Source organism: Erpetoichthys calabaricus, chromosome 1 (genome assembly GCF_900747795.2).
Source record: "Erpetoichthys calabaricus chromosome 1, fErpCal1.3, whole genome shotgun sequence".
Classification (NCBI taxonomy): Eukaryota; Metazoa; Chordata; class Cladistia; order Polypteriformes; family Polypteridae; genus Erpetoichthys; species Erpetoichthys calabaricus.
Genome location: NC_041394.2, coordinates 56,314,800 through 56,338,889, shown reverse-complemented (window position 1 = coordinate 56,338,889; position 24,090 = coordinate 56,314,800). Strand labels below are relative to the sequence as shown.

Genomic DNA, 24,090 nt, shown 5'->3' with positions numbered 1-24,090 from the left:
CCTAGCAGTACCAGGGTAAAGTTCATATTATCAGGCAGACCTGGGTAAAGCTGAAGTAAAATAGGAGTTTCTAACTTTACCCGCGTAATCTCTTTGGACAATGTGAACTTCACCCGGATAATGCTAGGTTTATCCAATTTCTGTCTCTACCCGTAACATATACACTGCTCAAAGAAATTAACATCACAGTCTAACACCAAGATAGTTACTTTTCAAAGATATAAATCTGTCCAGTTTGGAAGCACAAGTAACTGTGAATAAACTTCACCTGCTTTGGTGCAAATGAAAGTGACAACAGGTGCCCTGGAGAGCCAACAGCAAGTCAACCCCCAAAAAGGGAATGGTTTAGCATGCGGTGGCCACATTCTCTCCTTATCCTTCCTGACTGATTCTTCTCTAGTTTTGTGTTTTGACAGTGTCCTCGTCACTACTGGTAGCATGAGGCGATACCTTCTGCCGATTCAGGTTGCATAGGTAATCCAGTTCCTCCAGGATGGCACATCCATACATGCCATCGCAAGAAGGTCGCAAGAACATGGAGGAGATACTAGGTCCACAAGGAATTTTTCAATTATATTGCACCAGGAGGAATAATGATAAATACTATTAGGCATAATGAAAATAAATGGAATGAATTCCCTTATATCGCAACAGAGAAAGGACATAATGAATGCATGCTATCAGCTGCCATACCATCAACTTGTGTTTGCATGATTGAAAGCATTACGATATTATGATTATTGTCTGTTATGGGCAGCATGGGTAAGTTTTCTCTTTATGACTGATGTTGAACTTGATAAACCAGTTAGCAAACATGTTTATGTATAAATTATATATGTAAAATAAAAAAGCCACTGACACAGCAGGATTTGGCCAGATGCTACAAGAAAACAAATTCTTAGTAAGCAGAGAAGAAACTGCTTGTGTAAACTCATCACTGTGGATGTCAAAGCCTTCAACCCAATGACATACCTCAGGAGGTGCAGCCCACAATGTGAAGTTTAGTAAGACAGTGACTGTCTTTCAGTACATATTTCAAGAAATTGAAGAAAGAAAAAAAAAAAACAAATTCATGAAAAGACTCCATAAGGCTGAGTCACAGTGGTCAGAACTATATGGGCTAAAATGAGACTCAGCCACCCCTGTGCATAATGCGTGGGCACTGATTGAACAAACGTCCCGCAGTACTTCCTTCCTGTTTCTCAGGTAATCAACATACTGAACGTGGCCAGGATTTAGTCAAACGTAAATGTAACAAACTCTGCAAAATGCATAGCAATTGAACTCAGCAAAGAGGAGAAATGCCAACGTGAATTCAAACAACATGATGCTGCTTCATTATGAAACTCATTTTCTTAAACTTCTCTTTCCCCCCCCCCCCCCCGAGTGGCTTTTCTTCTTCACAGAGCTCAGACTGTGATCATTGCTCTTTTCATGCTTATTGGTGTAGTGACATCTCAGGTTTTAACTCTTTTGCTCCACAAATTTCATTCGGTTTCCAGCCTGGTCCCTTTCTGTGTGGAGATTGCATGTTCTTCTCATGTGTCCGTGGGCTTGCTCTTGTATCCCAAAGACCTGCAGGCTAAACTGTGGGGTCACCCTACATTGTTAGCATGTGCTTCAGTGGGCCCTCTGATGCACTGCCATCCCAGCCATGAATGGTGCCCCCCTCAAGCCCGAAAGTACCAGGAGAAACTGGACTAAGCAGTACGGCTCAAATTTCTATTGCAGTTTAGTTCATTACAGTTCTTAGTCATTGCTTACTTGAACGTAATAACAATAAAAACAGAAGAACGTGTTGTCTTCCATTTGCTATTTCGCTACTTGAGGTTACATTACTAAATTATGTAATCAGTCTCTCCGAGTCACAACTTGACATTTGTAATTCCACTGCTGATCCTTACAAAAAGTTGTTTTTTTCTCCATAGTCTTTAAAACTTAAGCTTTGCTAATTAGGCTTAAAAAGATACTAAAATTTTCTTTTTAATTAATTATACTTGCATTCCGTTCCTAAATAAATTTGCTATTTTATCTAATAAACAAAAATAATTGTACGTTACTCTTTTGACAATATCCATAAACATCTTTTGATGCTTGTGGGACCCAGTGATGTGCATAGCACAGCTCAATAGAATTTTATTTTTATTATTTTGACATGAAATTTGTTTACAGAGGATGCGAGTTCTCATGTTTTTATGTAGATGAGTTTTCATTATTGTTGTCTACTGGTATCTGCATGCTCTCCTAGTGTTCATGTGGATTTTCTCCTACTGCTCTGGTTTCCTTCCCACCACACTTAGATGTCAAACATCTGAAGACAAGATTCAAAATGAATATGTTTACGTGTATGGAGTTCTCAACAATTTGGCACCCATTCTGAAAAGAGGAGTCATACCAGCCACTACATCCCTCGCAGGCGTTGAACAGCCAACAAGCACAGCATGTCTCACACACTCCAGGCGTCTCTATCTGCTGTCCCTTCTGTTTCTGCAAAGCACCACTTTCATGACCTGAGCACCTGCCTCATAAAAGTGACGACCATTACACTATTCTCCATTTTGTGAGTGTGCTCTCTTCAGTACAGGCCAACAGGATGCTCACAAAGCATCACAATTCAAATACAGCGCAGTGTTTGGAGAGCTAAACAGAGCACAGAACAAATCAACATGGAATGCTCAGTATGGAATTCCTCCTCAAAGTGAATTCTGTAATCTCTTAAAATTAGGAATAAGCAGCACTGTTCTCTACATTTTTAGAACAAATATGTAATGCTTGGCAAAACTGCATAACACTAAAGTGCTTGAAGGACAGCAAAAGCCACCGGTTGGAAATGTTTTTTGTTCCTGTAACAGTGAATGTCAGCTATTTCAAATTGCCTAAACCGTGGGTGCAAAAGGTCAATGACTTACAGCTCTGCAGCTGGAATGTGTAAGAATTACTCATTTTGTTAAACGTAGTAGTAGTGCAACGTAAGCCTTCATTTTATACAGCACCTATAATGGATGTCATCTCAAGGCACTTTACACATATAGTGCTGTGGTATTTAAATATGCAATTTGTATCAATGGAGCCCAGGGTTCTTCTTTTTTCCTCTTCATCCTTTTCCCACTTCTATAAGGGGTCAATGTGCTTGATCAACCTTCTCCAAGCTTGGTCCTACGCCTCCTCTCCTGTTAAGCCCTCTTCTTTTACTTTATCCATCCACTTCTACTTTGGCCTCCCTCGCCCTCTCTTTTGCCCACAAATTCATTGTCTCTCTCATAACATCACTTTCCTTAATTTTATTAGATAGCTCTTCCACTTTTGTTATGCCTCCCACTGTCTCATTTCTTACTCTGTCCTGTTTTGTAACTCCACACAACCTTCTCATTTGTGTCACATCTAACTGGCACTCCATCCACCATAAAAACCTCACACTATTCCATTGTTGTGCTGAGGTGTCACCCACTGCACTCGGGTCCCAGTCCAGGTGGTTCATTGTGAGGTGGGTGCAGCACCAGCCTGAGCTTAACTTCTTCTCCTGTGCTCCCTTTACTGCCCATGTCTCAGCTCCATTTAGTATTGCTGGGCTTACTACGGTTTTAAAATCCTTACCTTGAACCTTCAATCACACATTTCTCCTGAGACCACCTTCCCATTGTTCCATCCACACTGAACTCTTATCTATGCATTTAATTATCTATGTTAAACTACGATTGATTCTAGATATTTAAATGTATCCACTCTTTGCAATAGCTCTCCCTGCAGGCTTACTTCTGAATCCTGATCATCATTAAATTTCATATATTCTGTCTTCTTCCTACTTATCATCAATCCTCTATCTCCAATGCCCTTCTTCCTTCTTCCATTTTCCTCTCCACTTCCTTCTTTCTTTCTTGTGCTACACAATACAATGTCATCAGCCAAAAATATACACGAGACGGATTGGTCTTTTATCCCCATGACTCAACATATCCATATCCAGACCAAAAGGGTAAGGACTTAAAGATGATCCCTGGTGCACACTTACTCTGACTGGGATCTTGCTTGTTATCACAACACTGTTTTTAGCTCGAGTCCTCACTCCCTCACACATATTATGGACAATCCTCGCATACTTCTTAGGTTCTCCTTTCTCCCGCATGAACCTCCAGACTTCTTGACACGGCACTCTATCATAAGCCTTCTCCAAATCAATAAACACCATATGCAAAGCTTTCTGGTTTTCTTGATGCTTTTCTATGAGCTGTCCGAATGCAAAGACAGCATCAGTTGTTCCTCTCCCTTGTAAAAAAACAAACTGTTTATCCCTTATGGTGGTCTCTTCCTTAAGCCTTGTCTATATAACCCTTTCCCAATTGTCACCGAGTGTAACATCAGCTTTATTCCTCTATGATTTACACAATCCTGAATATCACTATTGTCCTTATAAATGGGGACGATCACACTGTTCCTCCACTCCTCTCGTATTCTCTCCTGTTCATAGATCTCTGCATTACATCCCACAACACACCAACTCCCTTTTCTCCTAACCTCTTCCACAATTCTGCTAGTATTTTATCCTGTCTTGTTGCCTTTTCATTTTTCATTCTATTCTGTGCCTCCTGTACTTCCTCCCTGCTTATTATTGGTATTAGTCCTTCATTTGCACAGGGTGACGCACTGAAACTGAAGAAGCAGATGAACAAGCCACTTTGTGGTTTGAAGTTCAATCCAGTATCCTGATCTCTAAGTCTTCCTGTTCTTTTCTTCACTGAGACAAACAAACTTGTTAAAGTGCTGCTTGGAATTTTCCAACAAGGTCAACCTGAGAAAACAAATTGTCCACTGGATATGATGAATGCCATCACAAAAGGGTTACAATTTCAAACAGCATAAGCATTTTGGCTAATATCTTTGTGATCCTTTGTAATTTAAAGTGCAACTCAAGTTTTATATACTGTATATAGAAAAGGTATAATTGTTCATAAATTCCACACACTGAACTCTTTTACGACAGGCATTAATCGTAACAGAAGGTGATTCTCTGGCCCTGGGCTTTGCTTACGATTACATACACGGAAATTTGAAGGTAATCAGGTATCAGAGACAGATCTGACATTCTTCAAATAAATGCAACTGAGTCATCCTAAATTTCATTGATGAGAATCTTACTTTGTGAAAACACCCTGATTTCTTAGAAATGTTCTTTGGCTCATCGGCTGAGGTATCTGGTTTTGACTTTAATAATGGTAATTATTTAAAGTAGGAGGGTTTCCTGTTCGACAGGGGCATTCTAACATTTTAAACTGATTTGATTTCAGACAGCTGGACTTGTGGAACCAGTTTATTAGTTTCTTACAAGAGGATCATTTTCTCCCCTCTAGTGAATCTGTAATATCCCACACTTACTCATTTAGCAATACAAGCAAGAGAAGGAATGAGAACCACAGGAAGTACAACTGAGAGGAGATGCACCACAACAGCATCTCAGAGATCCTTTCATACATGGTGAGCTGAAAAAGATCCATCCACCCATCCAGTTCAGAGACCCAGGACCTGGAGCTTGCCCGTACAATTTTAGGTGTAGGAGCCCACTATAGAAGAAGTTGCCACACTTATACTAGCTCCTAGAGGGCCAATATGGCATCATCAAGTAACCTCACTTGCACACCTTGTGGTACCATAGGTCTGCGGCTTGTTGTTATCCTCGAATTAAATAAATAACTGACACGCTCGCACTGAGGAGTGGAGCAAGTGCAGGCGATCTGCAGAAAAGATGGCTCATCTCCGGGTTGGTGCTAGGCAGTCAACCAACCATGCATTGTGTTGTTGGCACATGCAGCCAGTCGGATTGTCTCATCATCATCCCGGGGCGGCAATCAGACGATCGCACCTGCAATCCTCCCAAATGTATAAAAGTGGAGTGCAAGACAGAAACAGGTCAGGAAAAAAAAAAAAAGAATGAGAAAGAACAGAAAGAAAACCAGGAGAGCAGCACCAGGTGGACAGGCAGGACGAGCCAGGAGGCTAGTGTGGAAAGGCAGCGAGGTTGCTGGTCCCACACAGGAGCGAAGGATCAGCGCTCTAGGGATGCTTTGCCCCCCCTTAATTAATTGTAAAAGAGTGGGTGTGAGAATGGTGGAGTCCTCCTCAGGGATCCAATACACACTAGGGGAGCGAGAAGGAAGATGGAAGGATAACCGATCCCAAATGCCATTCAAGGCAGCCAAGATAAGGGCCAGGTTAGACAGGGCTGCAGCTGCTAATGTTTCTGCCTGCTAAGCAAGTGATGGGTAACCTGGGGAGCTAAAGTGGGAGTTGCGTTGGGCTTGTCCGATGGAACAAGGACCTGATAACTGTGATAATTTTTTTCTTGTTTTAAGTGCTGGGTATTAAATCGCACAGATGTTCACGGTTTAAATGGAGTATTTATTTACTGGAGATTTTGCACTGCACTTCTGGACACTTTGTTTTGACTGTTTTTAATAAAAGCGCTTTCATACTTTTATGCACCTAACCCTTGCTCTGTGTGTGTCCTCATCTATTGGCTCACCCTTTGAGTACATTATCAGCGGTGGCAGATTCAAGAGGCTCATGGGGTGCAATTAGTAGCGTAGAGCCAACCCACACCATCACATACATGCTTGGAGGGGGTCGGGGGCGATGGAGGTCTGACTTGGGGGACACAACAGGAAGACCATCTAGACTGAACACAAGCCATGACCAAGCTGGGGAACACAATCTTCAGGAGATGTGTGACAGCAACAATAACCAGTATGCTAATGCAAGAAATGGAAAGCAATATTATTCCATTTTAACAGTAAGCCTTTAATTTTTATTTTTCCTTTTATTTGTTTTCTAACAATCTACATTATTGAATTTGATTTGCATTACTTTGCTTCTTCTGGCTAAAAAAAAAAAAGATGTTTTTAACTATCGTCTCATAATTTTGAGAGGGTTGCAGCATTTTTTCAAACTCTGTAATGTAGCCTAAGAAAACATGGCTCTGACGTCAATAGACTCCTTCTTTATTCTTAAAGCTAGTCTTACAATGTAACCTGAGAAGTTCAGGTCCTTCTGCTCCTTGCTGTTGGCCTAGATGGACTCTATGACATAAGACGTGTTTCTTTGCACTGTATATTTCTTTACACAGTAACTGTTTTCAAGCTGTCTAGGAACAGAAAAGACAATGGATCCGGCACAGTCCAAACTTTTTTTTTCTTCACCAGAATCAAATGTCATTAGTACAAATTAATAGACAACGACAGTTCAAGTCAGACCCCTGAGGCACTCCACCTCCACCCAAAATGTAACATTCGCCTCTTATTTTTACTCTGACATGAAATCCACTTTTGTATATTACATGTGATGCTGATGGCTTCTAGAATTGTCATAGAATTAACATTAAATTAACATTGGATGTAGAACTGTTGCAGATGCCATTAAAACTGTATGTAAATAAAGTGATAGCTTCTTTTCATCTCAGTTGCATGTTCAAAAAACGTCTTAAAAATATGTTTCATAAACTCAAGTTGTTGTTTATTTAGAATTCCATCCATCCATCCAGTTCCCAACCCGCTGAATCCGAACACAGGGTCACGGGGGTCTGCTGGAGCCAATCCCAGCCAACACAGGGCACAAGGCAGGAACCAATCCGGGGCAGGTTGCCAACCCACTGCAGTTATTTAGAATTCTATTTTCATAAAAGTAGTCTTCTCATTTATTTCTGAATACAGCTTCCATAAGCTTGCACCAGACAGAAAAATGCTATGGAGGCTTAATGGAAGTCAATTCCTCTCCAGTCTCTGCTTTTAAAACAGATGGCTCCCACGGACAGATGGGTCAAGATGAAACTGTACTGGAATGACGGTGGGAGACTGCTTCCCAGTTTGCAGCATCCCTCTGCTCAGGTGTCATGTACGCAACAACAGAGCTATCTAGGAACTGCAGTTTCTATGGGTGGCCTTGTGGATGTACCTCCCAACAGTTTCCTTTGACAGAAGCTCCCTTATCTTAGGAAGGATCCACCAGACCAGGATGAGCTTCACGAGTCTAATATTGTAGTACCAGAAGTACATAAAATAAGTCATCCTGCCTCACCTAGGAAAGGAGGAGGACAAAGCTCATCAGGGAAGGAGTGCAGGAAGACAGTGTGAAAAAAGAGGGGAATAGCACTATTATTTTTTGAAGAAGCCTATAAAAGGCTATTTTGCCAAATTAGTGTTTATTTGTACCTGTCTGTGTGGCTGAGTCTGAAGCATGGTGGTATGAGACAGCTCTCTGCGGTCACAGTATGCAGACATTTGAGATTCATTCTATACAATTGCATTTTTAGGCTTTCAATAAATCATCCTTGGTAAAACAAGCTTTTATTATTATTTTATTATTATTTCATACTACACCATTAACCATGGGATACAATGCATTTAGTTCACGTAAAGTCCCGGGAGGGTGACAATAAACAGCCCAATCACACACAGCCTGCTTCAGTCACAATCTAGCATTGTCAGTTTGGCTTGGGTAATCTATTACATGTACCTTTACAATAAAATGTGAATTTTATTTTGTTCATGGAAAACCGGATTGTGCCGCTCCTATAGTCCTGGACATGTCAAGTAAATCCTGTATGTGGATTTAAAGTTTAAATAGTTAAGGTAGAGTGGCACACTTTGCCTTTGGTTGTCATAAAAGGCAATATGACTGAAGGCTCCTGATAGATAATAACAAAAAAAATCCCGAAGGGTACTGCAATATATTCGCTTCTCTTTAAAAAAAAACACATTTTCTGCATATTAATTAATTTAAGCCCACTGCTACATTCACATGAGGGTGCTTGATCTGCTGTCACATTAAGATGGGAAAATAATTATGAAATAGCACAAGATTTTCAGATTCACTCAACCTTTTACATTCAGGGTTAACCCGAGTATTACAGAGCACATGACATTGAGAAGCTGTGCAGACAGTACTAGTTGCAGTGTTTGGGGTCTTACCCTACTATCAGAGTCAACAATAGTATAACCATTGTGATTCACAGGAGTTGTGCAAACCACGTCATGAAAAAAACAGAAGAAAAAGGTCCGTCCTCCACCCTCAAACCCACATGATCCAACCCAGGGATGTAGAAGGCCTACAGACAACTGCAAATGGGGTAGCAGCCCATCACAGGTTGCACTTACACCCATTCATACTGGGCCAATTTAGAGTTGAAGATCAAAGTTATACATACGGCTTGTGATATCAAGGAAAAAAAACTAAGCAGACACAGGGAGAAGAAGCAAACTTCACACACAGCCAGTGTCTGAGCCAGGATTTGAACCAAGGAGACAGAAACACTCTGCCTTCAAGCTGCCCTGAGAAATATATTGACAAAAGGCTTTTTCTTTTTTAGTCTTTATTCATTATTATAGATTATTCCAAGCTTATCGTATTTGTGTACCTAACATTAAGGTACTGACAATGGACTTTTGGAATTTTATTACAGTCTGAGTCACTCAGACATTTTATTGATTAGGATGTGTTGCATATTTGTGTTTGGGCATGATGTCTATTTTCAATTGAATCATAAATATAGTATAAGCCTCAGTATCTTAACAGACACAACTTCAAAGAATTCCACAAGAATGTGGCACCTTGACCTTCCTGCAGAGGGCGCATTCGCTACACCACAATGAACCCAAAACTGGGTGAAGAGGAGAGGTTTTCTGGCACACCCAGTTCAGACAATTCAAAACATTTTGCTTGAGGCTATGCCCAACAAAAGTGATGTCCCTGTCAAGATGCAAGTTGGGGGAAGGAGGCTAAGTTTTCACTTGTATCTCCTTGAACAGATTTGACAGGGGGTCTCTGCTTATAGCGGTTTGTTTTGCTGTCTCACAGCTCAGCAAGTTAATCATGTAAGCACGCTCAGAAAATTGTATGCCGTCTCCTATTTGCAAACACATCTAATAGTTCATGCTAGCTGTAAGACTATTTCCTAACTGGCTTAATTAACACTCTGTTCTTCCGATATAGCTAAGAAAGTTCTCTCTCGTGTTAACTTACAGGGGGTGAAAGACTATAACCATATCTGAGTAACTATGAAAATCTGACATAGTAAGAAAGTAAGCAAACACTATATGAATTTAACACAGAGGTTAAAATCACTGGTAGGATCTACTCCTTTTTTTAAGACCACCAGGAGCCTTTCATACCTCCTTCCAAACCCGACGTCTCCTCTCCTAAACCTTTACAACCTCCTCAGATGTCCTCTAACAGGTGCAGTCATCCTTTTAACCGGCTCATGCATCTCGCTGCAACCCTCGGCCTTTCAGTGGGGACCCCGTGAGCTCTACTGCTATCCCCCACTGCCATTCCCTGGTGTCTGTAGGAGCTGAGCACCCAAGGAGCAGGAGTGACACTGCTCCTGGAGCCCCTTCTGCTCACTCCTCTAAAGGACCACACCTGACCTGTCTACCTCCCTTCTGTTGCACCGACTCAGCCACAGTCCTGCCTTTTCCTTTAACTTCCCAACTCCTCCTCCCTCTCTTTGTCTCACTCAGGCTCTTTTTATACTTTAGTGGCCACAGGTACCTAATCAGGCAACTTAGAATGCTAATGAGTGAACTGACCAAACTGCAAGCAGCTGCACATGGAAACTTGCTATGCCCTCCATCAATACCCCGTGTTTGCTAGTTCATGCTAGCGTACACTCCTATGGCCACACCGAACCTCAGTGCACCCTTTTGAATTTAAACTAACACACTGCCACAGACCCCCATCTCATCTTACCACACACGTTATTGAAAATATCATCCAAAAGACATCACAGGCGTTTCTTGTTATCTTTGAGATATGTTCTAGACCAAATTGCACAGGGACACAGCACAAATTACAAACCTACAAGAAGCTTTTAAGATTGTAAACTGAAGCCGACGTATCCTGGTGTAGTGATTGGCTTGAATTACTTTTAGTGGGATACAGGGAGTCCAAATTAAATTGGATTCACCGGGAGTCTGGGTTCAGTATTTTCCAGGTAAAAATGTAAAGGCATGAATAAGCTGCGTTAGGTCTGGATACCCAGAATATTGAATTGGTCGGCTTTTCTTCAACTTCTTCTTCTGTTATGGCATATTAAAGACAAACAAGGGTTTCCTTATATTTCAGATCTAATCTTAAAAACATATTTGAACTACATATACATTATATTCAAAGATATGTCCTGATATTTTTGGGCATACTGCAATATATTTAATTTTTGTATATCCTTATATTAGGACTCTGAGCACTTATCACGAGGTAAAGACTGTAAATGTTCTAACAAAATGACAAACATGTAAAGTAAGCACATTAAAGTTTTTTGTATAGAATTACACTTCCTGTTAATAACGTCAGGAGCAGCAATGAGCTCCCTTTAATTGCTCAACACTGACAAAAATCCCCTTTTTCAAATATGTTACAAGTGCCATAAACACAGTGTTATCTTTTTTTAAACACTTCCTTTAATCCTAGAACAGAATCCTTGTGGAAAGCCCCTGTGCTGAGATACAAACAAGGGTATGACATTATGGCTCTTCTATACCCTTATTAGCACAAGCAAATTAATTTGCCACTCCATTCAATTTATCTTCTATTATTCTGATTCTTGGAGGAGGCTGAAATTTTTTATCCCGTAGCTCATGTGCTCAGAACCTTTAAAACACCTTGGAGATTTTTTCTCAATTGAAAAAGAGGCACCTAAAGTGAAAGATCACCATTTGATACACATTTGTTCATTTTAACGTCACCCCAAATAATTTTATTGTTTAATTAACTTGATAATCTGTGTGATTTCTCCAAAATGCCTATTTTTAACATGAACTGAAGTTTGTCTTTTTCTACTGTGGTACGCGGCTGGGGGTCAGACCCGGCCAGGACACCTGGAAGGGCTGGGTCGTGGCATATTTATCCTCCGGGCCACGAGGGGGCAACCGCCCTGGAGTAGAAGAGGCCCACGGAAGGGGAGCAGGGAGGCTCAAGACCGTTGGGGTCTCTGGTCACTGCCAGAGGGCGCCCCGAGCCTCATGGAGCCCGGGACTTATTCACTTCTGCCACACCCATGGAGGACGATCCTTCCAGGGTCACCCGGAGTGCTTCCGGGTGCTCTCCTGATGCTTCCACCACACCAGGACGTGACGTCAGGTAGAACACCTGGAGCTCATCCGGGTGAGGATAAAGGGGGCCACCTCCCTCCTGTCAGTGAGCTGGAGTCGGGAGCAGGAGCAGGATGAAGCTCCTGGAGAGAGAGGACAGGTGGCCCAGGGACGAGGAGAGAGAAGGCCCAGGAAAAAGGTGACTGGGGCTGAAGGCACAGTGTTGTTGTGCGGGACTGAGTTTGTGTTGTGTGGAGAAGAAAATAAAAGTACATTTGGATAAAGATGCGGTGTTGGTTTGACAGTGTCCGGGCAAATTTCACAATACATATAGTACCAGGGTGTTGTACCATTATGAATGTAGTGAAGTTAAGCAAAATGACACCTTTTATTGGCTAACTAGAAAGATTACAATTTGCAAATTTTAGAGGCAGCTCCGGGACCTTCTTCAGGCAAGAATTACATCATTACATCTCGCCTGAAGAAGGGGGCTGAGTTGCCTCAAAAACTTGCATACTGTAATCTTTCTAGATAGCCAATAAAAGGTGTCATTTTGCTTAACTTTTCTTTTTATACTGTACATGAAAGCAATAAAAGCTTATTTTGTGATGATGATGATGCAGACCCTCTGCCTTGCCAGAATGTGAAAAGAAGACTAAGCATTACACCAGACAACAATGGAAACTAAAGGGTAGGCCTTAAGATAATCAAGGTGCTACAAAAATAAAATGCATTATCATCATTTAATATTAATCAGACCAAAGAAGCACACACTTCACTGCCTTCAGAAAACCCCAAATAAGCCATGGACAGGAGGAGCTCATGGGATCAGCCAGCATGGTGAACTCAATGGCTTCCACTTCTAGTGTTTGCAGGTCAAACACGTACAGCAGAGCTGAACTCTCGAGTCTTTTGACCAAGAAAAGGTCAGACAGGTGAACATCACAGTTGCTGCCAGGGTGAACTCATGACATGGTATACACAACCTAAACAATGTTTAGCCTATCATCGGCTCATTCCATTTATTTTCAATACTAGCCGTCCCCCATTGCTCTGCCCACTTAGTAGTGAAACAGGACAGGGAGGAGGGTCCCGCCCGGCTCCCAACTCCTGACATAACGCTCCCCCCTCCCATAAGCCCACAGCCTCTGTCTCGGATTAGTCCAAATATATCGCACCTGCAAGCGAACTATGATTCTTAGTGCGATGAGAGAAGTCACAAAATTAACTGGAATGTTCAAGCAAATTATAGAAAAAAAAAAATCCTATCTAAATCCCTTAAGTAGTTCTCTCGTGAAAAGCAGACAGACATACAGACGTTGGAGATATATATATATATATATATATATATATATATAGATAGATATAGATAGATATACTGTACTGTATATATCTATATCTATCTATTATATATATTTATATACACACACTCGCTTCACTCGCCAAAACTCCCCCTCCCCCCAGCCTGTGCTATGTGCCAGCCACTTCACTTCGCGTCTCTGCCGTTTGTGTATGGGGATCTTTTCATCCTTGTGGATGCCTCTACATTTGGAAGAAACACTACTTTTCCCTAATGGCAATACGAATTAGACAATCTACAAGTCTCCGACTTAAAGTTTAAATCCGAAAAATATATTTGACCTTTTTTCACTGTTCAGTTATTTCACCGAGTAGTAATTTCCAATTGTTTGCGCTAATGCAATCTTTACTATCATTTTTTTGAGACTTTCGAATTTTAGTACTTTCATTATCTCTAACCTGCTCTGCATATGTATCGTGTCAATGTTTTTGAATTCTTCATGATGTTCTACTTTGTCATCTACTCTTTGTCTTTTATTTCCGGCCCCTGGTGTTGTTAAATCTCTTGGCACAAAGTCTCATCTTGCAGGACATGAAAGTATCTCTCTGAAAAAGTCACGTCTCATCCCAGGCTAAAAAGTCACGTCTCGTCCCAGGATTTTTTTTATTATAATAGGGAGATATATAGAGATGGCGCATCTTAAAAGTACATGAAAATTCTGACAGACTCAAGGAACAGACAGGTTCTTAGATGATGCCAGTCCATCGCCGGCCATATTCACTCTCACACACACACACCCCCACTCATATTCACATTCCTTGAATGGAAGAATGTGACTGTAAATTCTTACTTGAGTGCAATTTTCAGGGTGGGCTACAGCCTATTCCATCATCTCTACTATAAGACAGAAATCGCTCTACAATGGGATGGCAGTGCATCACAGAACATATTTAGTCACACACTCACAAGTACTCATACCAGCCAGAATTTAAGTCACCATTAACTTCAGACGAAATCAAAATCGGAATGGATGGATTGTGGAACAGTTACGATAAGCCCTACCCAAGGATCTCTGTCACCAAGTATACAATATATAACAGCATTTATTGCCATTGTATATTTGCATTTTTACACCTTGTGTTTCTCTCTGTAAATAATGAGTTGAGAATATGATACTTTATTTAGATCTTCTACACAGGCTTTATCACAATAGCTTGTAGAGAAAGGACAGGTAGCATCTGACAGCGCAACTAGCAGGGGATGCCACCAGACAGGAGTAGGACTTCACAAGGTCACGATTGTAAACTTTCCTTGACAATAAGAGAAGTCACTGAGACTGCAATACTGCCAATGAAGTGGCAATGGAAGTCAAGGAGTTAATTATACCAAACCATATACAACTGGAGGGAGGGGAGTGGGGAACCACGTTAGCAGTTCACCGGTCCATTAGAGGACAGCCCTAAGGTCTGAGCTGGATGGCAGGAGATGTGCCTGCTCACTGGAGATGACTGGCTAAGTGAGGAGTGCCTACCCCTTTAAATCTCAGCTCTGCTTTGGAAGTGCAGAAGCAGCTTAGTCTGCTAGAAGGTGCTCTAGGCATATGGCTACAGGGCTTCAACACAGCATATGAAAGCAGGCAGTAGCTTTTGAAGCTGCCCCAAAGGTAATCTGTGGAGAAGAGTATAACACTGCCCCAGCACCAGTCTTTTATTGAGCTTAGTGAAGGGGGACTCACTGGAAGTAGAGAGGCCAGAATTGGGAGATAGCTGGAGGGAATACAGGGAGTGCTTTGTGTGAAACTTGACTGAAGAAGTCAGCAACCACCCCAGCACTTAGAAAAAGGCCCATTTTGGTAGGCGACAAAGGCAGCAAAATTGTTTCTCCTTTTGTAAAACTGCTTTGTGTTAAATCCCTTTGTTCATTCTACACTTTCTTTTCTTCCCGACAACAATGGAAACTAAAGAGTAGACTTCAAGATAATCAAAGTGCTATATAAATAAAATACATTATTATTATTATCATTTAATATTAATCAAACCAAAGAAGCACACACCTCACTGCCTTCAGAAATCCCCAACTAAGCTATGGACAGGAGGCGCTTCTTATGGTTAGGTAATTGGGCTTCCTTGCCTTTTCTGGGGTCAATGCTGGTTCATGAGTGTACCTTATAGTACACAAGCTTTTGTAAATCATATTTAAATCTAAACTTTATTAAATTACTTTCTACATTTCATTAAACTATTGTATTTATAGATTTATAAATTTATAGATTTGTTTACTGGAATATTCAGTGGTCTATAACAGAATTAGTCAATATGACTAACAAACATCTTATCTACACCATTGTAGTAATACATTTTATTTATTTAGCACCTTTTCCATGCTCAAAGTGCTTCACAAATATTCAAAGGAATACAATAGGAATAAACACATTCTGCACAGTCTTCCAGAATCTCAAAGGCATTACACATGCTGTACTCCACTAGTATCAGAGAAGGAAGAACAGAAATACACAGACTCCGCATTCTTTAGTACTGATAACGAATTCCAAGCAGGACATAAATTCTGGCCACAGCACCATAAAATAAAGGAGAAGCTTAATAAAACCTTAAGTATTACAAAAACAGGCACAATACCACCCACATTCAGGCTTGTAATGCGTTACATTGGTTATTCTAACTTTAGCCATCTTTATTATTTATTACCATAAAAAAATAAAACATTCCACCTAAACCAGTTCAAGGCAGTGGGTACCTAAGTCTACCTGAGCAATGTTGGGTACAAGGCAGAAACTTGCGGTGGACAGTCCAGTCCATGCCATGCCATGGCCCACTCACACACAAGCCCATGCAGGGCCAGTTTAGAAATCTTAATTCATCTTATATATAAATGTCTACGTGTGGAAGTGTGTGTCTGTCAGGCCTGGAAGTGAGAGGTGGAGTCGGGGTAAGGGCTCCACCTCCGAGGAAACAGAAAACTCGCTTAGCCGCTGATAACACATGTGGGGCTAGCATGTCAGCAAAACGAAACTTCAGAAGAAAGACAAAGACGCTTATAGCCACTAACATCAGCAAAACGGTATCCCTTTTACTTTTTCCCCCCCACCACTAATGCACAAGCGAGGCGAGCACATCGGCAAAACAAATCATCCTAGGAGAGTGACGTCCAGAGTAGTTCCTTTCAATTACCTGACATCTCTACATTTCAATTTTTTTCTGATGATTTCAATACTTTCTAGGACCCCAGCTTACACAGCTAGTTAGGTAATAATGCACATCTATAGGCCGAAAAACAAAGAAAAGGCCCACACAGACACGGAGAGGCCATGCAGATTCCACACACACAGGCAATGACTGGATATGGAATTCAAGTAGGGCTGGGTGATATGCTCAAAAACATTATGATTATTTTTACTGTACTGATCTATATCATGATAAATATCAAAATTGAGTTTCATATTACTGTAAGAGGATCTTATTACAACAGACTGAATAAGCAAGATGCTTATTATTGAATTAAATACATTAAAAATTTCCTTAAAACTGATTAAATAACTGCACTTCCTTACAGTAGCTGAAATTAACAAGTTATGTAACAGCGCAAATACATTTACGTGCAAACATTACAGCAACGTATGCTTATTATATATGGATTACCTAAAAGTAATAGTTTATTAAACATCAAAGGAAATGTTGCCAATTGTGTCTCGCCTGTTTTAAGACGTCGTGGATAAAAGCGTCAGCCAAAGAAATAAATAAGCATAAAACAATGTTAGGTGTCCGAAGCACTGCAGCGAGTCCTTTTTTCACCCCCAGCCTTGGCAATGCTCGCTTTGCTGCCCGCTGTTCAACAGACCTCGCGATCCTCTCTAAGCCCCAGGGCACATCTAAGATCACAGGGCATCCTCGGGCACCATTGACATAACTTTTTGCCGTGTGATCCCTTCGCAAGAACGTTGTGCATGGCTCCGATGTCCGAGTCAAACATAAATCTGTGGTAGTCGTAAAATATCTCGCGTCTTTCAACTCAGCCTCCAACCTCGGTCGACATTCAGTTTAAAGCTGTGTCATAGTATGAGAAAAAGGTTTTCAGCCAGGAAGTTGATTGCTCGAGTCGAGCACTTTCAAAAGTTTTTTAAACACTCACTGGCACCACGTCTTTTGCTATGAAGTTGGTGCACTTATTCGTGGTGTCCTGATGCCGTTTTGATGCTCAGTTTTATGGGGTCATGAGTGAAAACGTCGGCACGCCGGACTGTAGTGGAGGTACCACGCCACTGTTTGAGCGCTGGCGAGCAACATCCATGGAGTGTTCTTTCTGACAGTCTTCATAAGGAATTCGATCGGATGGTAACTTTGTTGTTGGAGGAATAGATTTGTTGCGTTATCATTCTTTTTAGGTACTTGGCAACAGCATATCGGGTTTATTAGTGTTTGGTCCGATTTATGATAACCAAAACCACTGCCACATTTTTGTTGCAATCTCTCTTCGTCAGCAGCTAACACATTTTCCTCCTCGGCTTCGCTCGCCACACAGTCGTCTTCGTAGGCTACGTCTCTCCTTGCACTATTCTGGACCACGTTTTCAAAAATGACCTCATGATTAATTCAGGAGAACATGCCAAAGTGGGTGATGTTGTGACGTTTCGGCAAGACTACGTGCTTTGTGACAGACCACGCGCCTTATCTTGACGAATGAAAAATGCTTTATCATTTTTTCTACCCAATGCTTATCATCATTAGCGAAAAAAATATTTTTCACGAAAAAAATTGAGAAAACTAAATTCAAGCTCGGAATACTGCATCCATGAAGTGGGCAGCAGCACTAACCACTGTGCCCCCACACTACAGAATGACAAAAGAAAAAAGTGCAGTACAACCATAGCGGTCTCTTAAACTCAAAACTACTACACCACAATGGGGGATTCTCTACGGTATGTTTCCCACACATTTAAATAATATACAATTTTTTTTTTCTCAAATAAAACTTGCACAATGTTATCCTCATTGTGTTTAGTTATTTACAGATCACACTCAAAACAACCTGCTTCACGTTAAAAGAAATAATATTACAAAGAACCACATAAGACAGGATACAGTTAAACAAAATACATTAGAGCACTCGATTCCAATTAAAGACCAAGGAGAAAAGACTGGATTTAAAACAGTTGTAGCAGAGCTGAGGGGCGGCTTTTATAAAAGAACACTCACCTTTAAACTTATCTGATCATACGCTGCGTGTGTAGTCGGAAATTGTAAAGCATTGCCAACTCGGACAAAACAGAGCCAGGGCTGAATTGTCCGAATTGTGACGCAACGCCGACCTTTCACCTTGATCAATTGTTTACAATAAAACATATAACCTGATCAGCCAGAAATGACATTTTTTTTGCCAAGTTAAACCTGACTAATACGTTAATTTTGTTCTTTATTCTCACAAGACATATCCTTTATCTTTAAATTGTTTTGTTTTTTTGGCAGACCAAGTAACAAATCATGAGTGACCTCACGCTTCTCCGAATAGTCCAGTGGTCTCAAACTCCACTCCTGGATGGATGGCCGCATTGGCTGCAGGTTTTCATTCTGACTCTTTTCTTAATTAGTGACCAGTTTTTGCTGCTAATTAAATTCTTTTGAATTAATTTTAATTGAGTTGTTCTTTGAGACTCAGATCCTTAAATTGTTTCTTTTTCCTTAATTAGCAGCCAAACAATAATGAGATACAAAATGCGCCAAAACATGACCAGCAAACTGGGTGCACCATACAATATCTTAAAATAAAGAAAGATGAAGGTCTCTGGAATGCTGATCTTCTGAGGTCCTCAAAACATTTTAACAGTGTTCTTAGAAAAGAGAAAATCAACAATTTAGGAAATGTCTGCTATTGCACAATGAGAGCAGCAACAAGCCATGGAATTAAAGAACGGATTTATTTAACAGCAACAATCAGTGCCCAATTAAAAGCAACCGGTTGGAGTCTGAGGCCCTGACTTTGCTGGCCTTCTGTGAGCTGACTCACTTCACATTTCATTTCTGTCTTGGTGCCATTTAAGAAAAGAAATGAAGCAATTCAGAGGAACGATGAAGAAATTCAGGGGAACAAATGTTAAAAAACAAGTCCATTAAAATGAATGGAAAAGGAGTTAATTAACAGCAAAAACTGGACACCATTTAAGAAAAGGGTTAGAATGAAAACACAGCCATTGCAGCCCTCCAGGACTGGAGTTTGAGACCACTGGAACAGTCCGACTGGAAAGCCAAATGAATGCACTGAAGTGGACAGGTGAAACTTCAAACCCCAGCGCTCCAAATAGTCTGAGAACACAGACCTAAGAGGACCTAAATAGGCGAAATGGAATGTAAAGGTGCTAATTGATTTAGGAACTTAAATACAAACAATAATTAATCAACTTTGTAACAGACCGGAGTCCGATAAAGTGAGGCTAATATAATAGAAATATGGTGACATAAACGTGCAACTGTCAAAAGTGAAGCAGCGTTTTGGACCAGTTGTAGATCAGAAAGAGATTCGGTATTCTAATAGAGCAGAAATATAGGCACAAACACACACAGATCAACAAGATCTTGGCTAAAACTTGAAAAGAAACAAGACTTAACAACAGAATTTTCATGTCTATGTAATTTAGGGCTACCATCAAATTTCACATCTAAATTTTTAGTGCAGGGTTTAATGTATGGTACTAGTGAACCGAGTTTACTATCAGAGGCTCTATAGAGGTCAGTGAGTCCAAACATTACAATCTTGGGGTTCTTTACATTAAAATCAAGAAAATGTATTGCCATTTTTTAAACAGGTTGCATGGATTGCAATGGGCTACCAGTAGTGCTTGAAGTGGGCTGCTACTTGCTAGTATGGAGTAGTGTCACTGCTCAGTTTTAAAAAGTTGCATACCTTCACACATCCCCACTAACAACCCCATGCCCAGTGCTTGTCGATCAGATGTTAGTGTATCACAGAGCTCAGAACTCTTAATGAAAACCAGTACCTGCACCCTGACTTGTCAGTAAATGTTAGTGTATTGCATTGCTCAAAAATCTCAAGGTTGAATCAATGAATCTCAATCACAGAATACCAGCACTTAAGTAACTCCAATTCAGGCACTGGCGTGGAGGTCATTTACACAAGACTAACCCCTGCAGGAAAGATGAAGAGATCACTGCAGGCCTGTAGTTAGACAATAGCAGCCTGGGTATCCCTTGGGATATCCAGGAGTTTTTTGGGAATGCCAGAGTGAGGTAGTTGTCACATTGGATAGGGAAACCCCTGAAATCCATTAGATGGAAAAACAAAATGGAAAGATGGGTGTGCAGGCTGGTCTCTTAGGAGAGAGCATGAGCTCAAAGAAGAAGAGGTACTAGGGCCTTGCAGAGGGCTCAGTAACTTGACAAACCTGGGTCTTTGTAGGAGTGCTAATCGTAGTGTAAGGTTTATAAAGAGGAGTTTGAGATCAGAAGGATCTTTTTTTTTTTACTTGATTTGATATATTTTATTAATGCCTGAGGGGAAATTGTGTTTTCACATAATTTTTGGAGGTCAGAGCACAGGGTCAGCCATTGTACAGCATCACGGTTACAATTTTCAGGTTAAGGGCCTCGCTCAAGGGCCCAACGGATTAGGATCCCTTCTGGCAGTTACAGGATTTGAATCAGCAACCTTCCAGATACCTGCGCAGATCCTTAGCCTCAGAACCACAATGAATGGACAGAGACGTACAGGTATAGCCATCTTGATATATATTTTAGTGGTGAGAAAGTGAATGAGCAACTCTACCCACCCAGCTACGGATGTCTTTAGCTTGATGTATGATACTTTGTGCTATTCCCTATGTCCTCCTGGGTAGTCTTCATTCATTAAGGACATTACTTTTACTATTTTAGCCCTTAGAATTTCCCACACTTGTCATAAACTATAATTTAAAGTAAGTAATTGTTATAAACACTGCCACATAAAAAAAGTAAATACATTTAGCTTTTTAGATTCAACACAAAAAGTCAAAAAGAATATATCAGCTGAAAATTAAAAAACAAAACAGAAAGGCAGCCCACTTGTTACCAAGCCTCACCACCCAAGTGTACTTCACCCTACTAGAATACTCATTGGAGAAAGTTAAAAGAGCAAAGCCTCACCTCAGCATTGATATCAGCTCCTAGGGACAGAAGAATCTCCAACGTCTGGTAATTTCCCTGCAGCACAGCGATGTGAATGCAAGCGTGACCTGAAAAACACGTGCCAGTGGTTACTGGAAATGCAACAGTGACAGCGTCTTGTGGGATTTCAGCACTCTTAGTCATTTCAGAGGTGAGGCTCCTAACAGGTGAATCATTTACTAAAGAATTGTGGTACTAGGGTGTTGTACCGTGTTAGCCATTATGAATGTAGAGAAAAGCCAAGCAAAATGACACCTTTTATTGGCTAACTAAAAATATTACAATATTCAAGCTTTCGAGGCAACTCAGGCCCCTTCTTCAGGCAAGATGTAAAGAATTGTGGCATGACAGGTCTGAGTAGCTGATTATTTTAGTGTCTTACTTGCTTTTCTGTGTTCAGGCTAAAACACAACACAATTCATGGGGGATTTTTGAATTCGAAACTCCAGGTATAACAGTTTCCAGTGTTTTGTTTCACATGCTAGGCAGGTTTAATATGTCATTTGTGTAAATGTAAATATGTACACACAAACATGGACTTACAGAATAGGTGCAATGGCATGAGTAGTCTATGCCGTGTGTGTATTCTCATAGCTTTTTCTTTGTGTGTGTGTGACTTGGGCAGCAAACCTTTCATTTCTCCCAACACAGCAGCCGGAAATTCAAATGAACACAATGAAGTAAGAAAGTGAGACATCACAAGTAGTAACTTTGAATATCTGCATATCATGTGAACATAATACTTCTTCCCATTACATACTGCATTTTGAGATATGTGGAAACTGCATACATTGTTTAGTTATTAAAATTTTAATGGGTGGCACAGATCTTCATATGGCTGTCTGACAGAAACAGAGCTCTGAACTTCAAATCTGATCTGGCCATTGTTTTTGCAGATTGCATGTTCTTCCCAGCCCTGTGTTGGCTGGGATTGGCTCCAGCAGACCCCCGTGACCCTGTGTTCGGATTCAGCGAGTTGGAAAATGGATGGATGGATGGATGTTCTTCCCATCTCTCCATGGGTTCTTCTCTAGGTACCCTGGTTGTTCTCACAAATCACAAAGACTTGCAGTTCGCTTTATTTGATTATTTTAAATTGACCAATATGGATATGTGTGTATTTGTGCCTAGTGATGGATAAGTATTTCATGAAACCAAGAAAGAAGCTTAAACGAACATGGGGTGAATAAACAAATGCCACACAGAACACCGTGCAGCCTAAAATATTACATAACTCATTAAAATTACATTAAAAGTGACAGGACTTATTAGTATGAATGTCGTTTTTGAACTTTGTGTGCAGCATCTTATTATCCATAACTTCCATTGCATGGGTCATGGACAGCTAAAACTCTAGCTCTTCCTTGTTGGAACAGGACTGGGACTGGCTCGAGATGGGGAGCCATAAAGTTGAAAATGTTTAAAACATATGTTCTAGAATTATTGTTAGGGAGCGCACACTGCGCGTTAACTTAGGAATACACTTCTGCTTCTTCGATCCAAAGGTTGGCCAACCAAGGCTGCCCCATTATCTTCTGCCTTTCTTTTTGCACCCCACCACCCAATACCCAATTCTTTTGATGCTGATCATCTATATATATATATATATATGGAAGAGAAGGTCTGTGATACGGTTTGCATATTTGCAGTTGGAGATCCACAAAGGGAGAAAAAACGAATCACGTATCATAAAATAGTTTTATTCCTGAGCTTTCAACCCCTATCAGGGGTCTTCATCAGAGGATAATGCTTAGACTTACAAGAATCAAAGGCAATATATAGCAAAACATTCAGTGGGGGGTGGGTGGAGGTGACTAAGTCAGTATGATCAGGGGGGGGGGGGGTGGTGTATCGTTTAATTAATGTGCATATGTCCTTCTTAAGTTGGCATATGCTGGGTTTATGTCCAAGTGTCTGTTGATGGCGTTTTCATCTGATAGCCAAGACTCGGCCAACTCTCTGGCGCTTTTTGTACTGGCCTTAAAGAAATCGACAGCCGAAACATGAAACGCAGTTTATAGTATTCCATGCAATTCTTGCTCAGCTGTATACATAGGACAAACGTCAAAAAAAATCTCAACACGTGTACAGGAACATCGCAACGCCGTCAGAAGAAAGGACGCACTATCTTTGATATATGCACATACCAAATCGACAGGACACACATTCAACTGGGACAACGTAAAAGTAAAATTTAAGGCCAGTACAAAAAGCGCCAGAAAGTTGGCCGAGTCTTGGCTATCAGATGAAAACGCCATCAACAGACACTTGGACATAAACCCAGCATATGCCAACTTAAGAAGGACATGTACACAATAATTAAACGATACACCCCCCCCCCCTTGATCATACTGACTTAGTCACCGCCACCCACCCCCCCCCCATACTGAATGTGTTACTATATATTGCCTTTGATTCTTGTAAGTCTAAGCATTATCCTCTGATGAAGACCCCCGATAGAGGTTGAAAGCTCAGGAATAAAACTATTTTATGATACGTGATTCGTTTTTTCTCCCTTTGTGGATCTCCAACTGCAAATATATATATATTA

At 40.8% G+C, this 24,090-nt stretch overlaps 1 protein-coding gene across 1 annotated transcript in view; it reads right to left on the bottom strand.

Annotated features, from left to right (window-relative positions):
- The window catches only part of LOC114650411 (NF-kappa-B inhibitor alpha-like), a 54,106-nt gene that overhangs the window by 5,420 nt on the left and 24,596 nt on the right, over positions 1-24,090 (bottom strand). The window contains exon 4 of the mRNA XM_028800029.2: positions 21,519-21,607. Within this exon, the coding sequence (XP_028655862.1) occupies positions 21,519-21,607 (89 nt within the window). The remainder of the gene's footprint in view (positions 1-21,518; positions 21,608-24,090) is intronic.